This window comes from Corvus hawaiiensis, chromosome 4 (assembly GCF_020740725.1).
Source record: "Corvus hawaiiensis isolate bCorHaw1 chromosome 4, bCorHaw1.pri.cur, whole genome shotgun sequence".
NCBI lineage: Eukaryota > Metazoa > Chordata > Aves > Passeriformes > Corvidae > Corvus > Corvus hawaiiensis.
Window position 1 is genome coordinate 30,000,147 of NC_063216.1, and position 22,720 is coordinate 30,022,866.

At 43.6% G+C, this 22,720-nt stretch overlaps 1 protein-coding gene across 2 annotated transcripts; it reads right to left on the reverse strand.

The window, feature by feature from the left end:
- Positions 1–209: 209 nt before the first annotated feature.
- Positions 210–21,145, reverse strand: RANGAP1 (Ran GTPase activating protein 1). 2 transcript variants are annotated; one of them, XM_048301531.1, is made up of 17 exons: positions 21,057–21,145; positions 20,369–20,406; positions 18,639–18,777; positions 17,359–17,486; positions 16,388–16,447; positions 15,549–15,728; positions 14,595–14,729; positions 13,269–13,427; positions 12,980–13,093; positions 11,397–11,496; positions 10,602–10,686; positions 10,071–10,212; positions 9,492–9,605; positions 9,072–9,174; positions 7,265–7,353; positions 5,356–5,477; positions 210–1,035 (listed from the first exon to the last, which is right to left on the reverse strand). In XM_048301531.1, exons 3-17 carry the CDS (start codon positions 18,748–18,750, stop codon positions 966–968), a joined length of 1,713 nt encoding a protein of 570 aa, XP_048157488.1. In that variant the 5' UTR covers positions 18,751–18,777; positions 20,369–20,406; positions 21,057–21,145; the 3' UTR covers positions 210–965. The 2 variants fall into 2 exon arrangements, with proteins under 2 accessions (XP_048157488.1, XP_048157487.1); XM_048301530.1 differs by lacking the exon at positions 21,057–21,145 and adding an exon at positions 20,618–20,636.
- Between the last annotated feature and the right edge of the window lie 1,575 nt (positions 21,146–22,720).

Here is a 22,720-nt window from a genome sequence, read left to right on the forward strand (position 1 = left end):
CTCAGGAGCGGTACAGGCAGGTACCACAAACTCATATGGGCACATGGACAATCCTCCAGACAGCTTTAGTAGCATCTGCTGCTACTTGTTCAGTGGAAGAGAAAAGCACAGCCTTCTCTCTCCATATTCTTACACAGGCTTGGCTTTCAAACACATGAACAGCGCACACAGGCCTGGTGTTTTGTCAACGGGAAGAGAAAGGGAACACATTCCACAGGAATTTCATGGATTGTATTAATTTCCAAACCGAGCTTATTTAATTAGGGTGAGAAGGAAAAGGGCAGGAAGAATGAACAACACAGGCAACGGCAAAAAAATTTACAATAAAATATGCTTGCTCCCTTAAGCAATGGCCACCAGGATCAGCGCCACTACACAAATATTCCAAGCCACAGCAGAAGGGGAAGAGTACATTAAAATAAAAATCAGCCACACACTGCCTTTGACAACAGACTTGAAAGAAGAACCAGAGGGGATCACACCTCGCCCCTCTGACCCATGAGCAGCACCCCTGTGGCCCAGAGAAGCAGGGCAGCAGCAGCACAGCCTCCCTATGGCACAGTGCTAAATGCTATAAAGGCAGGAGTCAAAGTCCAATAAAATAAAATGCCCAAGTGGGTTGATCCAGATGAGAGCTCTTCTGGGCCCCGTGTTAGTCTTGGCACACCCTTGACAATGCAACCAAAATGGAGAACTCTTCAATTCATGCTGAGCTCACAGCAGTACGGACTTATTTTAGCGTAAGCACCTGCCCTACAGACCAGGGAATCACTTCAAGAGGAGTAGGAAGACAATTCAGCAGGATTTGTTCAAGTTTATGAAAGCAGAAGGAAGGACAGACTTCCTACAGGGAGAAAAAAAAAGGACAGTGTGTCTGTACGGCCTCTGGGATCCTCTCCCACTACGCAGCTCCGAGCTCTGCTGATGACAGTCCTATGAGGAAGGAAGGGCACATCTCCTGTCTCTTACAGCTGGTGGAGGGTCTGTAAGAGCATGTGGCGAGCAAATGAACAGGAGTCAAGAGCACGGTTTGGTCTGTGGAAAGAAGAGAGATAGTGTTTATTTGTTCAGTCAAAGGCAGACACAAAGCCATTCTTAAATTCTGCATTTTAAATCTATTTCCAATGCACTGGGCATGTATGCCCCAAAACCTACAAATTTTACCCTCAGTTATCTCTTCCAAAACCATTCCATCATTGCTGCCCAGATCACTGCTTCCCTTTCAGAGCTTGCTGTGGAAAACTCTTTCTCCTGTTGCTAAGTCCAAGTCAGGAACACAATTGCCAAGAATCAGAACTTTTATTTTCGTAACTATAAACAATCTGCTGCTGACTTTTATGTCTGCAGCCCGGTGTCTCATTTTGGGTAGAATGATGGAGGTGGGGATGGAAACCCCCTTCCCTCTCTTCTGGCAATGAGATTTTCCATAAAGTTTCACTGTTTAGAGCCCCAAAACACAGGAGATGACCTTTTGAGCACTTAAATCTTTTCTCACCAAGTCATCTGCTATCTATAATCTGATGGTGACTTTGGTCTTGGGACTTTTTAAGTCTTTTAAAAAGGCAACATAACCTCCTGTCCTCTCCTTCCCTGAGGTCAAGTAGCACCTGACAGGCTTTGCTGGGCCACCTTTCAGGGTGCCTTACAAACAGCCCACAGAACCTGCAGAACATGACCTGAAAGGGCCCAAGACAGAGGTTGCAAAAGGTAATCAGACTTACACAGAATAATCTTTTCCCTGAAAGTAAACAATGGGACTACACTCAAAGAAGGGTTAACGTGAGGCTAAATTTCTGTAACATTCCCATCACCTCCCAGTAATGTATATTTCTGTTTCTGCAGGCTAATTGCTGGCTCAGCATCACTGAAACTTCTACCAGTCTCTATCCATCCACTAGGGAACTTCCACCAAAGAATTTTAATCCAATGTTTTCTACTGTTCTGAGAATGCAAATCATTAATTTTACCTCTCTCCCACCTCACCACAGCAAAATAACCTTTAACAATGAACAACTGCGAAGCCTACTCAATTTGGGAAAGAAGGGTGAGCTGAAATAAAGAGTGGAATTACCTAGGAAGGAGCAAGGAGTTCACCTCCAGGTGTATAGCACAGGAACAAGAGCTGCAGAGGTCATTTGGTACAGCACTCCATGGCTGCTGCCGTTTAACAGAAGCACATCCTGGAGAAGACTTAACCCTTTTTATTCCCCCTGCCAAGAGTCATTCAATGCCTTGCACTGAACACACAGTGTCACAGAATTACAGCCTGGAGTTTATTTTCAGCATGGCTGGGAGAGGTATTTCAGCCCTCATCTTTGGAAGACCCAGCCTTGTTTGCAATGAGGGGGCTGGTTCCATCCAGGCAGCTGCCCATTTTTGGAAATAGAGAACCTGGACTGCTGATGTTGATCACAGACAAGATCCCTCAGCCCCCTCTCCCAACACTAAACTCCACAGCAAATAAGGAGGATTTTATTGCTAGAGGAGGCCATCTGCCTGCCACTCTGTGCTACAGACTGTTCAAAGAGACCAGTGACGTGATGCAATTCAACAGCAAGGAGCAGCATAAAAAAACCCCAAAAAACCAACCAAACAAAACCCCCCATCACCTCTAGCAAGTCACAAGTGGGCAGGCAGACATCCACATATTTTCAGTATTTCCACCTAAAAAATTATGGAAAAGCACATGTGGATTCACAGCACCCTCTTGCGTCCAAAAAATTCAAATAAGGCTTGACAGCAAGCAGAGTAAGATGGATGCTGTTTACAGTCTGTATCCGTAATTCTGTAATTACTACTGAATTGAGAACACTGCCTACAACAACAAATTGTCACAAAAGGAAGAAGGTAAGTGACTACTCCAGAAGCTCCTTGCAGTAAAAGACAGCTGGCCTAGGCAGCTACAAGAACTTTACAGCTCTAAAAGCCCAAAAGAGCTAACTGCAAACCAAAAGGAGAAAACATAAATAGAAAATACCACAAAAATGCATACCAGTTTTCTGGTATGTGAAGTGAAGGAACCATGGGTTTGACAGAGTGGATGTAGATTTGTTGCAGAAACAGAGGCCAGATGAACTCTGACTGTTACTAGGTAAAGGTTTAATTTTAGGATTGCAATTTTACTCCGGTTGAATTCCAAGAAGAGACAAGGGATAGTGGTTAATTGAGAAGCTGTGTGATGGTTTTGGCTGGGCTAGTTAATTTTCTTCACAGTGTTTTGGATTTGTGCTGGAAGCAGTGCTGATAACACAGGGATGTTTCAGTGACTGCTGAGCAGTGCTCACACAGCTGTTTGTCCTTAGGGAAAGCACTGTAAGAAATGCTTATGTTCATATAACAAAGACAGATTGCTTATATCTAGTGTGGCCTTCATTATGCAGCACAGGACAAAAGTTTCCCTATAAAATCACAGCTTGCAACATGTTTGTAAGGCAGAAAACTTCAGCTTCAAGAATTTCATAACACCAGGGACAGTGGAGGCTTGGCATTAGCACAGTACATACCACAGGAAGGCAGACAGGTCTGCCTTCCGCTGAGAGAGGCTCTCACTGAGCTTCTGCAGAACCTATGAACAGTCTCATACTTTCACCAAGAGACTCTCCCCTCTTGTTCTTGTAGTGAACTGCTGGCTTTGGATTCAAAAGGTTCTTTCTTAATGAATTCATGAAGACCAAAATTTCACTCTTTGTCACATACAGCATCATCTACAGCTTAAAAGCACTTATTGGGAGAAGGCTACATGCACACATACAGGGAGAGGGGAGACAAGTATCTTTTCTGAACAAAATTTGTTAGGATGCTTAGAGTTAAGAGGCTCCTCTGGGCACTGCTTGACATAAACAATTAGGACAGTCAAATGCCCTGAACCAAAATCCTTCTTCTGTATTCTCAGCTTCCAGCAATTTAAATTCCATTTTGAGGGCTGGGGCTTGATCAACAAGCAAGAGCAAGGTAGCAGTGTAGGAAACAGCAGAAATTCAGTGATGTGTCTGGGTAACTTCACAAGGCAAGTCCTGGTACTTCTTGCTTAAACCTATAATGATTGAGTTGGAGGTGTATTTGTTCAGTTGGTAAAGCATATGGTCACTGGCTTGTAACTGCCTTAACCTGATCAGCACAAAGAAAGGACACAGCAGGCAAAGTGCTGCACAAGAAGGGCCTCCAGGTAGCATTCGCACATGTGTAAACAAGATACTTTATTTTCCAAAGCTGACCTTAGCACGGTTGGTGTATATGGACACAAACCACTGTTACATATCAGCTTTGACAGCTTCAGCCACACCAATGCTTGGAAAAATTCTTCTCCCCTATCATAACTGGCCAGCTTCCAAGCCCAGTGGAACCAAGACAGACTACCAATATTTGACTGCATTCCTACTGTGTTTCATACTGACCACAACTATCTCATGCCTCCACCTTTCACCAGGAAGGGATCCTAAGCAGCTGCATATAACCCATATACCATGAAATTGAGAAGGCTTAAGCTTCACTCTGCAACCTGCTAAAAAGCTGCTCTCACCCTACACAGCACATGGTCCATGCTGAGCCAGCCACCAAGCTCCAAACTGATTTCAGGATTCTGCTGCTTTGCCTAAAGTGACATTTTTGGACTGTTTCTCCTCTGACTGTTGAACAGTAGCATGCAATCCTATCGCAAATCTATTTGGTGGGGTCTTTTCCCCTAAATCTCATCAATGCTGAAGTTGACACTGATTTAATTCAGGAGAGATATGGTTTCCATAGCCATATAACACATTAAAAAAGCTAAAGCTGGTGGGCACAGGGGTTGGTTCTATGCCTATAGTGGAAGTAACAACATTAAGTACAGGCAGCTTCTTCAGTACTTATGCTCCCAATTTAGTTCTCAGAAAAATCACTACCTTGGTTGCTGTCACAGTAGGAAGTTCCATTTAAAAACAAATTCAGTCTTTGTGTTTTGCAGTTTCATCTGCTGGTGTTCAGTGTCTCACAGCATGACAACACTGGTAGAGCCCTGCTGACCCTCTTAACTCTGAAGGATGACTTGGAGGGCATAGTTAGACCCGTGTACCCAGCAGGTTTCCTTAAGCTCAAAACAGCTCTTCTGTGAGAGGCATTAGCAGTCTCTGCTTCAGAGCCACTTCCTTGCAAAGCCAACTTCCCACTTTTCCTTCTTTAGGATTAAGATTTTGTTTTTATCTCTGAACCTCACATACTGCAGTAAACAAGATAAAATAGAGACCCATTAAGATACTAATTCTCAATTTCAGACCAGGCATTTAGTGGGCTTTCACAACAGCTTACATGTAGTTATTAACCCTCAAACAGTTCCACAAGCTCCCACAGAGAAGACTGCATGGCAAATACAATACTCACTTTGTAACAAAAGCCGAGAGAACTGGGGCCAGGGATTTAGGGAAATAATCCTGCTGGACCATATGGTTCAAGGTCATAAGAATACCATAGAGGCTTGGAACAGTTTTGATCTTCTCTTCACTCTGAGAAATGGACAAGAAGTCAGACATCAGACAACTGGGATTTGATTTAACCCACTAATTCACAGACAATGAATTCTCTGCTGAATGTAGCAGAGAAAGCTGGTCACTAGATTAAGTACAAGACAAAGGTGGCCAATTCCATAGTCTCCCAGCACCAGCACCTGAAAAAACATATCAAGAACATTCTCGTACTTATCAACTGACAGCAGTAGTAATAGGGAAAGGGAAGTAGTGAACCTCCATGTGAAAGAGCCAAATCTTCTCAGATGCTCTGTGTCAAAGTATTCTCCTGAGGAATTTCACCAGACTTCAATCCATAAAGCATTCAGTTGCCTTAACAATTTTTTTGTATTATTCTGTAGCTCATTTTTATACCATCTCCAGCTCTTCATCAGGCTCCCTCCAGAACTTGATGCAGTGTTCCCAGGACTGGTCTCACAATTATGTACAAGATAAAGCCAATAGTCATCCCCTCGCTTATATGACACAAGTTATTCTTACTCCTAATGTGATACTACCCTACATATCCCAACTCTTACATTGCTCTCATTTATTTCTCCACAGGCATTTCAACAAAACCCCTCATTCTGCAGACAGGACGTAGACCTGTGTTCCTGCTGTATGACCTTGGAGTTCACAGTATTAATATCTGTTGCTCACATGCTTCCAGCTACATAGGACTGAAAATGGAATATGTACCTTCCCCACATGTAGGGGGCTGGTGATGAATTAGGCATATCACAGATGACAATCAGCAGGCTGATCCTCCAGGGCATTATCATCAGTGCCACTTCCTGGCCTCAAAGAACTCTTCTGGAGCACAGGTGTGTGCTTTGTGCCTCATGCATATTGCTATTTTCCATATGGGCAAGAGGTAGGTGGCAGTCCTCAGAACAGGCATTCTGCCACCTTGGGTTCCATTGATCTTTCTGATAAATGGGAAGCTCAGTGTTGGTCCAGTATACAATGAACACAGAGAGAGGCAAAACTGATTTTTAGGAAATTAAGTCATATATGTGCATGTCAACAAGGGTCTGGAACCCAATCTGGGTATTACCAGAAAGACATTCATAAACCTATTTAATAGCAGGCTGCTATAACAGATTATGGCTTTTCTGTAGTTTAGAATTGTGTTAGTCCAAGTTTCCATTCTCAGCTTCCAGGTCCTGAGGCAGTGAAAAACACTAATCCTTGTAGCACACGCAGGCAAAGGTGTTTAAGTCTGCAGACAGAACCTCTCCACAGTCACCTCACTGAAAATAAAACTACTAATTCTGTGCAAATCACAGGTTTCCTACTGACCCTCAATCTTCTCACAATAAGTTTATTACTTGTAACTAATAACACCAGCATTTGGCAAAGAGTCTCCAAAGCATGAAGTTGAATGCCACTGATCTGGCATGAGAAGCAGATAAACATTGTTGAGACATGCTCTCAAGAAATGCCCTAAAGGACACCATTAACTAATAATATTGACATGGCTTTTATGGACACCACAGTCCAGCAGCAGCACTATTGCCCTACCTGATCCTCCCTGCCTTCAGGGGAGGACAGAGAATGCAGAGCACATTAAGCAGGAGATGTACAAAAAGGTGACACATTCTTCATCCTAATGCAACCTCGCAATTTGCAGTTTCTGCTGGACCTGCAGACTTCCATTGTCCCTGGGCATCAGGCATGCACAGGCACCCAGCTGCTTCCATGGCAACATAATTACCCAAAATCCTGCCAGTCTGGTCTTCAACAGCCTAAACAGACCATGACTTAACTCTTTCCTGCTTCCTCACCTTAAGTAGCCCCATGTGGACCAAGAGGTTTGTGATGAATGCATCTGAATTAAATGTGGCAGAACTGAAGGCTTTTTTCATCAAGGCATCTAAAAAGAGATAAGCATATTATTTTTAGCAATACAGAAAAAGGACACCTATGGATTTTAAGATTAAGATGGACCATAGAGAAACTCAGCTGTTAAATGAGTTTTGTGACATTGTATCTGTTAAGACTTCATTTGTCTCTATAGCTATAAGCTCTGAAACACTCAGACAAGTAAAACCCCTTAAGTATAAGGGAGAAAAAAACCAAATTCAAAAAAATCCAACAAAACACAAAGCTCACATGAGAATTCCCACACTGCCAAGCTTCAGATGCAGTACACCCCAGTCCTATGCACCACCAGATGCTCTGCCTGGTGCATTTGAGCATGCATACTATGTGCATACATGCATATAAACACAGTTAGATGAACTAGAGCACCAAGAGGTAGAGCCTTGACTTCTTAAAGGCCAGCAACAACTCACCTTTCATTTGAAACCACAAGGAATGAGAGAACACAATGAGAAAGTTTGTTCAGCTGTTTTCTGGGCTCCCTCAAGACCAATACTGTGCCACAAACAATGGGCAAACCAGTGCTTTAACCTCTCATGTCTACAGGGTGGGCAAGGCAACCCACTTTTGACCTCTGACAATTCTGTTTTCTTAGAATGGGCTTCTGCCCATTCTAAGAACTCACTAGAGTTGATGTAGAACAGTGCCAGACATTAACCAGGGCCCTCACTCTCAGCTGATGGCTACTTTTATGGAAGGAAAGTAATTGCCAGGTTCTACCTTCCTGAAGAAGCAGGAATAAAGATTAAGATATACACAAACACTTCAGACAACAGTAATATCCTTTGTTCCATTTTTTACTGGAGACAACCCATAACAGGCATGAGCCAAGGTACACTAGCTCAGTGAGGTGCCAACTGACTATTTTTCACTGACTGGACCCATAACCAGCTGCAGAGAACTATTGTGTTACTGTTTGTAAGACAACAGTTTCACCATGTCTGTGAATTCCAAACAAATTTCAAACTAGAGAAACACACAGTACACCACCTTAAATGGTCTTAAAAATAATTAATCCAGCTCTTTTGCACAATACTGATTGGTAGTTCATGTATGGGAGAAATGAACTCCTGGGGGATTCAAAAAAAGATGAAAGGCAGTGCTCAGATACCCAGGAATGTTTGGAAATTCCTATTTCCAAGCAAAAACATGAAGGGATATTATTAGTCCACACACTAATCAGACCTAACCCAAATTACTACTCCACAATATAGTGTGAGAAAAGGTCCCTTGTTTGAAGATTGGCTTCTGTATCTTGCCCCATGTTGGAAATCTCTGCTTCCTGAAGAAATTAAAGATGTTTCAGACTGATAAAGGGAGACATCAATTAGGAGGTCTCTTTACAGTCTTGTAACACTACACTAGGGAGGCTACTTCCTGCAAAACACTTTTTAAATAAACAGCATTGGAAAGGTAACTGACCTTGAAACCCAGAACTACTGGCTATTGAGAGCCCAGCATCAAGGAGATGCAGTAAGGGCAGCAGTGGCTCACTACAACAGTCATTGCCCAGCTTTGGAAGCACAAACTATGCCAGGTTCAGAATGAATCTTCCACTCCACAAAACAGCAGGGCACAGCTTGGCACTTTGTTATCCGCCAGGGACAAAAAGGCCCAATGGCCTGGCCCACAGGGGCCTTTTCCCACCTTGCAGTGGTGTCTATGGCACTGAACCAGGTGACACCAGAAAGTGAAGAAAGGCCCAGTCACCTGTTGTTTCATGTACTGCTGTTTTCACTGAGGCTTCATCTTTGAAGACTGAGGATATCCTTAGGAGAGTTGCAACTACTTTCTCTACATCAGATGTATCTGTCTGAAAGAGAAATAGATATCAGTTCACTGCTAGACAGCTACACAACATGGGTCTCTACTAGGGCTGTGGCAAGAATTACAGCCTTCAGCTGACTGACATCAGCTTTGCTTTGGTCATATGAGAAGGCACAAGCAACAAACAAAATTACTCTATGTAGAAGCTCTGACGCCAGTTTAAGCATTAACTGTGTCATCTACTTCCATAAGGTTCTTCGGGATCACTGGAGAAAAGATGCAAATCTAGGTCAAGTTATAACCTCTGGCAATTAAAGAACTTTGAGAGAAAAATCAAGCCCAGACAAGCACCAATGCACCTACCTGCTGAGCTATCAGCACCGAGCACTTTGGTCCTAGTCGCAGCAGCTTCTCTGGTGATGGGAAAGCAAGGAACGTGGCAACATCCACAGGAGGAGATGGCACTGGAGTTGAAGCCTGAAACAGGCAGAATCCATCTCAAGTTTATTCTTGGAAGTAAATAAATTGGTTCAGCAAAAACAGATGGGACAGGTCAGGGCACAGCTATACCAGGTCAGAATTTGTTCTGTTTGAAAACAGCCCGAGGCTGACCTAAGCCCAGAGTTGGAATGGCCAGGATATGGTAGCACAAGGGCATGCCACCGTGTGTACAAGGTCTCCACCACTTTCTGAACATGGAACACTTTGGCAACAACCACTACTCAGCCTTTCCCTCCATGCATGTGTACACCATGCACACTTTACAACACACACTTTTCAACTAATCCGTTTTATTTCCTGAATGTTATGTCCCTGTTACAATAGTGCCAGCCCATGCAGGAATGTGCCTGTCAGCATTTCAAGTTCAGACACCAGGATTTCATTTCCTCCTTTACGCTCCTCCATCTGATGAAACAAGAATCTATCTGGAAGTAAGCTTACCTGTGAATCAATTATCTTCTTAGGAGTCAATGACTCCTGTTCTTCTGCTCCTCTTTCTTCCAGCTGTTTCTGTTCCTCTTCCTCCTCCTCCTCATCTTCATCCTCCTCCTCATCTTCATCCTCCTCCTCCCCTTCATCATCACTAAGGTTTGAATATTACACATTCCATTAATTACACACTTGGAATTCCTATACACTGGCACTCAAAACTTTTCAAGAACAAAAGAGCAGCCTCTCCTCAAAGTCCTACTGCAAGAAGCACATCTGACCTACAACACACCAAGAAGACACTCAATCATCAGTCACCCAGTTGAGAATAGCAAGAAAAGAGCAACAAAATCTAACTAATGCTAAGGTAAGTCCATCAATGAAAACCAGACAAGTTTAAGACACATCCTTGGCTGTGCTCCACACTCAGATCAACATCTATCAGCAGTGAGAGAGTTCTTATTGTAAAATGAGATACATCAATAAGAGTGTTGATGAGAATTGTCAGAAAACTTCTGATTTAAACTCTGGCATCATGCCTACCTCAAAGATCCCAGCACTGATGCCATATTGAAGCCTTCAAGGATCTCATGGAGCTGCTCACATACCTCTTCTCCCAGACAGTTACCTAGGTTGATAGAGGAAAGGGAGCAGACTTGACAGATGCACACAAGATTGTTCTTGAGGACTTAGCTGTATATTCTTGTCTATCCCTTGTTTCTGAAATCAAACAGTTATATGCCATTTCTGCACAACACCTTAGAGGCAGCAACACAAACCACACTTATCAGACAGAAGCAAACAGTTGTTAAACAAATTTCAGCAACATTATATAATGGTTGAAGATGAAAATGCCCTAATGTTTTAGTGTTTGAAAGACTTCCTGTTAACTTTCTAAATAGCTCTTGTTCTTAGTGATTCTAAAAGAAGTACACACAGCACAGAACCAGTGAAATGCAGTGACCCAAGGTATGAACAGCAAAAGCCAAAGTTCTCACACTCTTCTGCAGAGTTGCACACAAAGGTTTTTGTTTCCAAGTATCAAGAATCTGAGGTAACACTGAATAATTAGAGTTTTACTGAAAAAAGGTACAGTTATCAGCCTAATCTTTCCACCTTATGAGGTCTATCAAAAATGCTTAACAATTAACTGAGTTCATGGTTTAAGAAAACTTTAAAGATCTAGCCATTTCTTGTCCCAACATCATGCAAGTTCAGCTACTGTTTTTTATATGCTGACAATTGCAAGAATAGAATATGTGGTTCTGTCAACATTCTTCCTAGTGGTTTCTCATTGGAATCAAACCAGACATACTTTGATCTAGCAAACTTACATACCATTGAGATCCAACTTCTCCAGCTCTGTCTTATCTTCCACAGCTTCAGCAACAGTTAGAGCAGCATCTCGTTTGATCTCACAGAAAGACAAATTCAGTTCCTAAGAAGCAGAAGAACATTTTATCTGCAGAATTCCTATTAACATCTATCATATCCATAAATTTCATGTCCTCACAAGTGTCCTGGAAAGACTCATTTGAAGTGGCTCCCAGCAAAAAAAAAAGTGTTATTAATTGAATATAAACCCTGACATACTCCTACCTCATATACTTAAAAGGGGAATTTTGAAACATACTGGTGTTAAGAGCAGCACTATTAAAGGTGGTAATTTTAAAATACCTACAGATCACTGCTCACCTAAAAGGCAGCAGACATTTCAGATTTGCAGTCAGCTGACTGGAGATCTTCACTTATCAAGGGTCACAGGAGCACTCCAAAACTCACACTCCAGTAAGTCTAACAGAGGAAGGGCAGCTACTGTACTAAACAGATTGGACATTTCCTTTGACACCTCAGTTACAAGTTAAGGCCTTCAAAAAACAAGCCATGAGTGGTACTACTTCTGATAGACCCAGCCAACAAAGAAACCATGTGCACTAGTGAGAGTAAAGTTACTCAACAGCCAGACACCATCCCCCACCATTCCCCATTGTGCTCAATCAATCCCTTCCTGAAAAGGGATTGAATATTAACAGCAGAAGAGAAGCAGTCCTTGAACAGAATGAATCAGCTGCAATTGCTTCATGCTGCCCTCCCTTAACCATTTCTGCTCTAGAAGAAAGAATTTAACCTCTGGCTGTTCATCTCAATACCCCATTACTTAACTTTTCTTGGGAGATTCAGACAAGTTCCAGTAGAACCAGCAGAAGCCCAAGCAAGGGATCACACACCACAAAGAACCTACTTCTTTCTGTACCAGGTTCATACACATAATTAGATATTAATTTTTGTCTTTGACTGCAAGATTAGGAATCACATGTTCAGCATCTGTCTCAGGGCAGTTATGACTCATGGCAGGTGTTTCTAGAGATCCTAGTTTACTTATGTTATTAATTTGACTTCAACCTATCCAGAATGTTGTCAGATTCAAGTCCTGTGCAAATATTGATGTAGGAGGCTGTGGTATCACCAAAAAACTAAAAATACTTGGACCTTTGATTGATGCTCTAACAAAGAAAAAGCATTAACTGTATGAGCTATGAAATGTTGAAGAGACTACAAGCTGTTCGTGAAGTCCCCTTTGTGTCAGTCCCCACTCATGAAGCTCTGGGGAATTCTAATAGCAGGTACTTCCATTATTAGATTTCTTGAGTAGCACTTGCTGAGTTGAGCAAACAGCTGCAAAAACATCAAGCAAAGACTAAACAGATCATTGGTACATCTCCACATAGCACAGCCCTAGCTGGATGGTAGGATGCCATTGATCTACAGCACAGCTTGCTGCTTTTCAGTTGTGAGCACAGAACCGGCACGGAACTGAATCCTGTTTTAAAGTAATCAGCAGCAGTAGGAAAATGAACAAAAAAACATGAAATGGAAAACTTGGCATTTTTCAAAAGAGCTGGACAGCAAGCAGACAATACCTTTAATTTATGAAGCCCTTCTTTAACAGCATCAGCAATAGCAACAGCACCCTTCGAACGCACCAGGCAGTCCCCGAAGTTGATCACTTCAATCTGCCGAAGAGCCTTCAGGGTCTGCAGAGCAAGACAGCACAGAATTGAAAGTAGACATGCAAGTAAGTGAACATCCTATTACTTCTGGAATGTCATCTTTCCCATTGCAGCATGGCATGCAGCTCCACCAATCCAAAGGTGTTAATGCCAACTAGACTTGAGACAAAACTCAAAACAGCTGCTTAAAACAACTCACCTCTGCCATGGCCACAGCTCCTTTCTCTGTGAAGGTGTTGTCATTCAAGTTTATAACCTTAAGCAGTGGGTTGATAGCAAAGGCCTGTGCCAGTGCTGTTATGCCAGGATGGTTAATTCCATTCTGTGGCATATGGACCTCTTCTAGAGTCCCAATGATCTACAAAAGGATGCAGATAAAACAGCTTTTATTAAACATACTTCAGCTCAAGAGTATACTGCTCCATTCTTAGGACTTAAAATTGTTTTGAGTTTCAAAACTCTACCAGTTCTTCTACAGTGATTTACCAGCAGTTCTATCACAAATCTAAGTGCAATAGCAGACACATGGCAAGTGTCAGATTAACACAAAGCCCTGATTCAAAGAGACAAGTATCATTGTCCTATATGCCTACTCTAAATAACTTAAAACTAAGAGTTCCTCACCTGCAGTTCAACAACACTAAAGCAGACCACACAACATCACTTTAATTTTCTAATTAAAATCTACATTTTTCCCTGACCACAGAGGCAAGCATGTAAAAAAGTTAGTACAAATATTGTTTATGGACTAAACAGCATGTCACGATGATTAATCCCATTTTGGTAGTGCCATTCAATCTTGATTCTCCATGAATCACATTGTAACACAACTCCTAAGTATTTAAAAAGTCTTATTTTTGCCATGATTACTGATTAATCAAAACCACATCTAGGCAGCTCTTTATGAAATAAGTCAGCCTCCAACCTGCAATATCATTGTCAATAATGCCTGACAACATGCATTATAATTCAGAAGTCACTTCTAGCAGCAATTGAGGTAAGAAAAGGGAATTAAGGTGGTCCCAACCACAGTGAATTCTCTTCCTCCCACAAAAGTGCAAGTAGGTCAGTGACAGCTAGAGAAAGCCAGGCAACACTAAGCTCTTATCAGATGATCCTAGCAAAGACACTGGGCTGCTTTTGCCAGATGAATGAGCAAAGCGGCACTCAAGAGGACAAGATGGGATACCTTACCCCAGTGCCCGTCAACAACCATTACCACAGAGAGAGGAAAAGGAACAGAACTATTAAATTACTCAGGAGATGACTATTTCTCCCTCAGGTAACTACTTTACACAGCTACTAGTTATGTGTTTGGAAATTTAGGTCACATAAACACTCAGTCACCAACTCTAATTCCACTTGTTGAAGACACCAGTTTCAGCAGCAAGAAACATCATGACTTTAGTGAACAGACCACCAGCTCCTGCCTCCAAGATGAGGCAAACTCTGTGTGCATCAACACTAGCACCGAATCATACGTTGCTCCAATTTGCTGTCAAAGCAGCTCTAGTTTGATACTCACCCCGAAGGCTTCAGCCAGGGCAGTGGCACCATCATTCTCCAGACGATTTCTGCCAGCCACAAATATTTTTAAAGCAAGAGGCTTGCCCTGGGCACTTGATTTCCTGTGACAATCTTTCAGAGCAGCTGCCAGTATCTAAAGATAAAACAAGCAGATTATACTCCCCCAGATCATTCGACAGGAATCCTACTGTGTTTTGTAGACCACTCTGTAGAAATACTTTGGGCATCACTGAAACGTACCTGTTTCTACAATAGGGTATACAATAAAACTGTCTCTACCTGCAACACTTGCACATTGTGGTCTCAGGCAAGAATTGATAGTTTTGCAACACTAAAACACACAGAGCCATCAAGAACATTTTCATTCTAATCAGGCAAGCATATATGGGTAGGAAGTTGACCATGAGCTACCAATACACATTTGAAGCAAAGGAACTCTACTGGGCTGCCTTGGGAAAAAGCACTCACAGCAGGTCAGATCCTCCTCTACTTAGCCCTGTGAAATGCATCCAAGCACAGTGTCCAATACCAGGCTCCTACATGGATTTACTGGGGTGAGTCCAGCAAAGGGGGCCAAGGATGATTAAAGAACTGGAGAATTTTATTGACCCCTGAGATTATTAAGGCTGGGGAAGAAAAAGCTCTAGGGGAGATATTATCCATGTGTAAATATGGATAATATCTATCTGCCCAGAACAACAAGATGAGGGGCAAAGGTAGTATAAAGAAGGCAGAATCACGACACAAATGCACACAAGCCAGTGCAGAGAAAATAGCATTTTAACATAAACTCCCTTTATTACTGTGAGGGTTGTTAAACACTGGGATAGACTATTCATAGAGCTTGTGAAGTCTCCATATTCAAAACCTGACTAGACAAAAGCCCAAAGAACCTGGTGTAGTTGCCTTGAGCAGGGGAGTTGGCAGTCACCAAAGATGAGACAACCCTTACCTTGCCACCACCAATGCCCATGCCACAGTTATTGAGCTTGAGTTCCTGCAGAGTGTAGCAGGCAGGGCTCTTCAGCAGAGCCTCAAAGCCACGCACACCGTCTGGCCCAAAGGCATTGTCACTCAGGTCCAACTCTACCAGCTGGGCTCCAGCAGTGATGAGTGCATCTCCCAAAGAGATCTGTAAGGAAACAGATGGCAGTGGGTGGGAGGGAATGGATTAACTTTTAGTGACAGCATCACTGCAGTGGCTAGGTGTGACAGTGATGCTGCAAAAAAATTTCCACTTTGAAGACATTCTGCAAAGCTGCATGGGGAAATAAAACTTTACTGCTAAATCCAGAGAGGAAGTTGTACAAATTAAGCTAAAGATAACCATAAAGCAGTTACCAAGACAGTATCCTATCCCTTTAGGTCAAATGCTTTCCAAAGTGAGTTTCCCCCTCCACACTGCTGAAAGAAATACTGTTTTCATCATGTTGAGCTTATGTTCTGGCTTCACAGGACTCAAGGAGACAGAGGTCTGTAATGGTCTTAGAAGACAAAGCCATGTGATTTATTTAGAAAGCTTAACTTTCATTCTATCTGTTGAGTCACGAAGATGTTTTTCCCAGTGAAAAGCTCCTTCACTAGCATGGACTTGTATTTATCACTTAATCGACTCCTCTCCACCTCATACAGGAAGAGCAAAAGAGAATCACTCACCTATTCTGAGACATTTCGTGTTAACAGCACAGAGAAGGATCAGCTCTGTACCAAAATACAGACTCCCACAAAAAGCATGACAGGTGAGAAAACAGGTTATATTAGTCAGAAGTCTCAGATCTCATTTTTACTTACCAAAGCAGGAGGGATCTCAGACCTTAGCCTCCCTGTGAACATGTCACTCCAATGACACCTCTAAAATAAGAAGCATACAGATAAAACCCACTAAAATATTTAGGTCAACACAGTTGTAATAAACATTTACACATACAAGCTGCTTTACATCACTGGGAACAGCTTAATGCTGTCTCCCCTTGGGTTGTCATTTGATTGTACTAAAGAGCTGCAAGAATCAGTGTTACAATCACTTTCATTTGCAAGGACAAAGTAACTGAAGTGCACACCATAAACATTATATATACAGAAGAATTCTTGGTTTTGTTCAAGCTGGATTTTTTTCTGCTGAGAAAATTACCACAGAAAAAAGCAACAGGAAACAGAAGAATACATTAGGAATGCTGATTTTACTAAGGTATGAAGCTCAACAATCTGAACTTACTTGAAAAGCCACACTTTGATGACTAATGTGTATCAATGTTTCATACCACTCTCCTTCAAGGGACAGTGCAGCATCTCTAGCAGTACAGCATCCCCTTAACATCAGGCCAGAGCAACAGTAGGAAACACAGCTTGGGCAAAGATAAACCTCCTGTTGCATTTCCTCCATTATTTCCTAGCTACTCAGGCATTCACTGAAGACTCACTCTCCAGAAGATCTGACTCAGCTTTCCAGAGAACTTCATTTTGTTGCCATGGCTCTTGGCTTACAGATGCTGCCTTCAGTAGGGGCACTTCTTCACACAGCTTCCTAGCTTCAAGATTGGAAGCCTTCTAAACAGGAAGTTAGGAGTGCAGAAGGTGTTCCCATTATCCCAAAGTCTCCAGGTTATGCTGTATTTTCATAAGGTTGCTCTTCCTACTGGAAGAGCCACCAAGCAAGCTTTGGAGGTAACTCAAGGCAGGCTTCTGTAGGAAAAGCCTAGACAGGCCTTCAGTATTTCCACATTATTTCGTCCCCTTGACTACTCCCCACTTGAGAATCTCACCTTGAGCTCACTTTTCTTCTCCAAGGCTTTGGCAATAACCTTTGCTGCCTCCACACCCACTGTGTTGCCTTCCAGGCGCAAGGCTTCCAGGCCATCAAATTCCACAATTTGCTTGATCACTTCTTCAGCTGCAAGAAGCAGATAATCTAGTTGGTCTTTCAAACACTGTCTTGGTTACCACAGTAACCCTCAGATCCAGTAATACTTGCTCAACCTCTAGCAAAAACAGCTGAACAACATTATGTGAAAACACCCTGAAACAGCAATGGGAACAGAGCTAAAGTGTCAGGTCACCAGAGAGAACATTGTTCATTCTCTACCCTTCCTTCTCATAATTTTCTCATTCTATTGTGATAGACATCCTCCTATTTGCAAAACTTAATTTCTTTACTTCCCAAATAAAATTCCTCTACCATTCAGCACATGGTTTAAAAGCTAGAGTACATGTCCCTACAGAAGTGCAAGGACTAAGTTAAAAGTTGATGGGAATTGGTGTCGCATCAACAGGAAGTTCCAACTGACTGGCAAAAGTAATGTCTGTTTAGCAAACACATCGGGGCGGAACAATTTAACTCTACAGTAATCCTATGCAAGGCAAAGAAGCAAGCTGCAGTCTCTCCTGCCAATGGGCACTTGTTATTGTTCCCAAGCTCCAAGGCCCTTCCCCACAGTTCAGTGCCTTTGAACTACTAAGCCAATCCATAAAATGCTCCACCTTCAGCATCAGCTAAAAAAAAAAAAAAGCACTACAGCAAATAGCCTCTCTGAAAAACATGCTGGTTTTCTTATCTTGGCAGAAACGTTGATATAGGAATATATACATTTTCTCCAGATATTTACATTTGCAGCCACTGTAAGGCTTATTGTGAAACACACATACACCAAGACAGAAAGAAAGTGAGCTGTTGCAGCAGGCTAACATACCAGCCCATTCCTCTGCACACATCTTGTTCCAAGAGCTGTGATGCACTTCTTCACTGCTTTTAAAAGGAGCACTGACTTCTAATGCCCAGTGACTGTGAAAATCACTTAGAACACCAAGAATACAACAACTGCAAACCAGGCACCCAAACCCCAGTTACAGCAGCTGCAGCACTGCCAGGGCACCAGGTGAAAGCAGGGTACCTGAAGGGTAGGAAATGTTTCTATCAGAAGCAGCTGATGGACGCCTGCATCACAGATACATTACAACTTGTCCATGCAGGATCAGCAGAAGGTTTACCACAAGATTTTACAACTTCAGGGAGATGCTTCCCAAGCACAAAGGTATTTTCTCTTACCATCTTCAGCTGTGTTGAGTTTAAGGCTCTGGCCTTTGAAGCTCAACTGTCCACCACCCACTTTGGTTTTGGCAAGTGACTCCACAAGCTTAGTGATGTCTTCTGATGCCATTTTCACGCTTCTTCCAAAAGTTGAGAGCTGTCAGTTAAAAGAAACTGTCATCATAAAAGCTTTCTAACTACAATACATAGTCTGTACAAATAACAATATTTATTTGAACACTAATGTGGTTTTTGTTACTCAGACATCTAATTGAGTTTTCAGTGTCATCAATACTTTCCCCAAAGCTCGATTAAGACAGCTAAGGTAGATTAATAATCCAAAGCCAAACAGTCAGATGGTGCTGATTCTTCCAACACTGGCAAGACTTGGGTTTTGATGGAGTTGTTATACTTCATAAATAAACAGTAGGTAAAACTATGGATTAAGGCCACATTAAGACATTACTCTTTATGCAAGACTAACAATTACAATGTAATATTCCTCTTGTCTCAAACCCCATCCTTTAATTATATATGCTGCATGCTTCCCGTGCTCTCCAAAGCAAGCTAGAATGAACACAGTTGCTTTTCCTTTCCAGTGATATCCCCAGTAGTGCTCTTGTCAGCACACTGTTCCAGAACCACCGAGTTGCTGAAAATGTTGTGTGTGCTGCATACAAAACTGCCTCAGCTTTCTGGGTGCTCTTTCCTTTCAGATGTTCCACCCAAATTCATCACACATTAAACAGGATGATCTTATACTCACAATGTATTAGTGAATACATTGTGAATACATAGTGAATACATTCACTAAATTAGTGAATATTTAGCCTTGAGGCACAAGTTTGAAGCTAGCCATGCCTGGTAGCATCTGCATAGCATTATTTAATGAATATTAATCACTGTGTGAAGGAACTGGCCTCCATCCATTCAGTAGGATAAACTGAGCACATTTCCTATCCCACTACCTCCACTGGGATAAAAGACTACACAACTAATGCTTAGAAACCACACACTTAAGCAGACTTTAGATGTCAGAAGGGATGAAGTTTCATTCCTGCTACAGAAAACTGGTTCCTGTCCATTCTTGTCTGATTTAGAAGTGACCTCACACTCTCTCTTTGAGCTCAACAGCACTGGTTTTAAAATATCCCCTATACAGAAGCTGTATATACATGCTTTCCTCCTGATATCCATCTGTGAAGCCTCCAGCTTCCCCAGAGTATGGCTTCTCCTCAGGGGTCTTTAATTTTAATATTGCTTTTGGAAACAAGAGGGGAAAAATCTCCAAGGCTGAAGAACTTAATTTTTCTAGGATTACTATCCTCTCAGGTAGGTGCTGCCAGTACAAAGAAACCCACATAACTTACTCCACTCCTACCAGACCACACTGACACCAAACTTGCGGACACCCTCAGCCTCTGCCAATCCAACATTGAGAAGGAAGAAAAAAGAGGACATCCTCCAAACCATGACTTTACCAGACAGGAAGAGAAGTGAACATCTGAAGAGGTCAGTCTGTTCACCTAGTTCAATTAACAACTTTACTTTTAAAAACCAGTTCCATTCTACTATGATCATCTTCTTTACAGATGTACTCATCCTCTTGGCTTCTCTTTCCCTTGAATCTCCTTTGTCATTCTTCACCTTACACACAGACTACCTCCTAATCTCAACATACAAATCCAGCATCACATCCTGAAGCATGTTTTATAGCACACGTCAGCCACACCCAACTGTCAACCTACCAGAGGTCTCTTCACTGTTAATTCTTCTGCAGAGAAAGCTTTGGGGGAAAAAAAAAAAGAAAAAAAAAAAAAAAAAGAGTTAGTCTCTTTGGCAAATACAACCAAGATCTGGAAATGCCTGAAGACAGGTTTCCTATTCACTTAAAGGCTGTATGAAACTTTATCCTTCCTGATGATCAAAAAAGTTAGTTCAGACGAATGCTTTAATTAAAACACTTCGTCGACCCCAACAGACAACACTCCGGCTACCTGCTGCTCGCCCAGCAACGAGAGGCATGGCAGCGCGGGGCGACAGCCAGAGGTCCCCGCCCCGCCAGCCCCTGACAGCCTCCCCGCGTCGCTCGCTCCAGGGGCGGCCGACGGCTCCTCTCTTCCCCTGCGGGAGCTGCCGAGCGCCGGCCACACGCTCCCCGCCGGCCGCGCGTAACGGGGCCCAAAGCACGGCCGGAACGCCCCTTCCCGCTCCGCGCGGGGAGGGGGAGCGTGGAGAGGGACCCGCGGACAGACACGCGTGACCCGCGCCCACGATGGGGGACCCCCGCCTGCGCGTGGGAGCGCCCCCCGCAGGCGGGGCCGAGGAGCGCGTCAGCCCGCGGGATCGCCTCATCTCACGCGCGGCCCCTCCGCCGGCCGCTAACGGCGGCGGCGGCTGCCGCCCCTCCCCTCCCCTCCCCTCCCCTCCCCTCACCTCCTCGGGGGCTCCGCCGCCGGTGGCTGCCGGGGAAGGCGCGGGAGCCTCGCGCCGCCGCCGCGCCGGGGCCGCTGGGTGAGGGGCGGGCGGGGGAGGCGGAGGATTTGAACGCCGGCAGTTCTGCTCCCCGCTCCGGGATTGGCTGTTGCGCCGTGACGTCACGGGACGCGCCCTACCGCCGCACCGCAGCCCGGCCGGCCTCGCCGCGCCGCGCGTGGGCGGGGCTTCGGGGGCGCGCGCGACGGCGGCCGCGGGGCACGCCGGGAGCTGTAGTCCTGCCCCTTCCCTCAGCTCCGGCTGCGGCAGCCCCGCCAAGCGGCCTGAACGTTCTGCCACGTTCGGAACCCGCGTTCGCGGAAATGTCGCTGGGGGGGAGCTCCCGCAAGCCCGCACATGGGACACGAGCACCTTCTGATATGAAGCGTCGCCTAGATAATGTCCCTGCGGGTCTCCAGTTTGTACTTGGCATGTTACTGTCAGACTGTTCTCCTAAGGAAGGCATTTCACAGAATCACAGAATCTGTTAGCTTGGAAAAGACCTCTGAGATCATCGAGTCCAACCTACGACCAAACAACACCTTGTCAACCACACCATGGCACTGAGTGCCACATCCAGTCTTTCCTTAAACACCTCCAGGGACGGTGACAACACCACCTCCCTGGTCAGCCCATTCCAATGCCCAGTCACCCCTTCTGTGACAAAATTCTTCCTAATGGCCAACCTAAACCTCCTCTGGCACAGCATCAGACTATGTCTTCTCATCCTGTCGCTTTCACCCTGGAGTGCAAAGTCATTCCTGCTTAAGGATGCAAAAACCCCTTGGTTTGTGTGACAGCTTTGTGTGCACATTGTGAATGACATTTTCTTCCTAAGTATAGAAATGAAAGTACATCGGATGAGGCCAGGTGAGCTGTGCACAGACCTGCCTGCTACTGCAGTGGGTTTGCACAGCACCTCAGTCCCTTCTCTGCAACCTACAGGCACCGATGTAGGTACCATTTCAGGTGGCAGATACCTGGTGAGATCACTATTGAGGTGGGCCATAGGTAGTATTTATTCTGACATTTAGTCCCAAAACATTGTAAGGGGCATTTTCCAGTCTCACAAATTTCCCAGAAGTGGTTTTAATAAGCAACAGCAAATGCTTGTATGGACCCAAGAAAAGAATGTCAGTAGTTGATCGTGCTTGGTGACCAGCCTCATAAATAGTAAGAGAAGTTTCCTTTGCAACTGAAGAAAATTAAGAACCACATAGACAGTAGACTATGGTTGTATGTGAGAAGCATAAAGCTGCCAGAATATGTAGAGCTGATGAGGGAGTAAATTAGTGTGATCTGGAGAAGGAGCTGGAACCCGGAAAATATAAGCAAGAAATTTGGCACTGGATATTAGTTCCTCACAATTTTTAGTAATAAACAGGATCTTATCAAATACATCAGATTCCCTTCCCTGTCATTCTCCCAAATATTGGGTGTGCCAGAGGGGCAAGAATAAAGGCACTGACTATAGATGCATATATTGGAATGTAGGTGTACCATGCCGCTGTAGCATAGATCCAGACATTCATTCTTCCTAAAAATAGCTTTACAAATCAAAGTAACTTCTATGACACTGTATCTAGTTTGTAGAAGGGGTTTGCAGTGTTTTGACTCTTGCTACC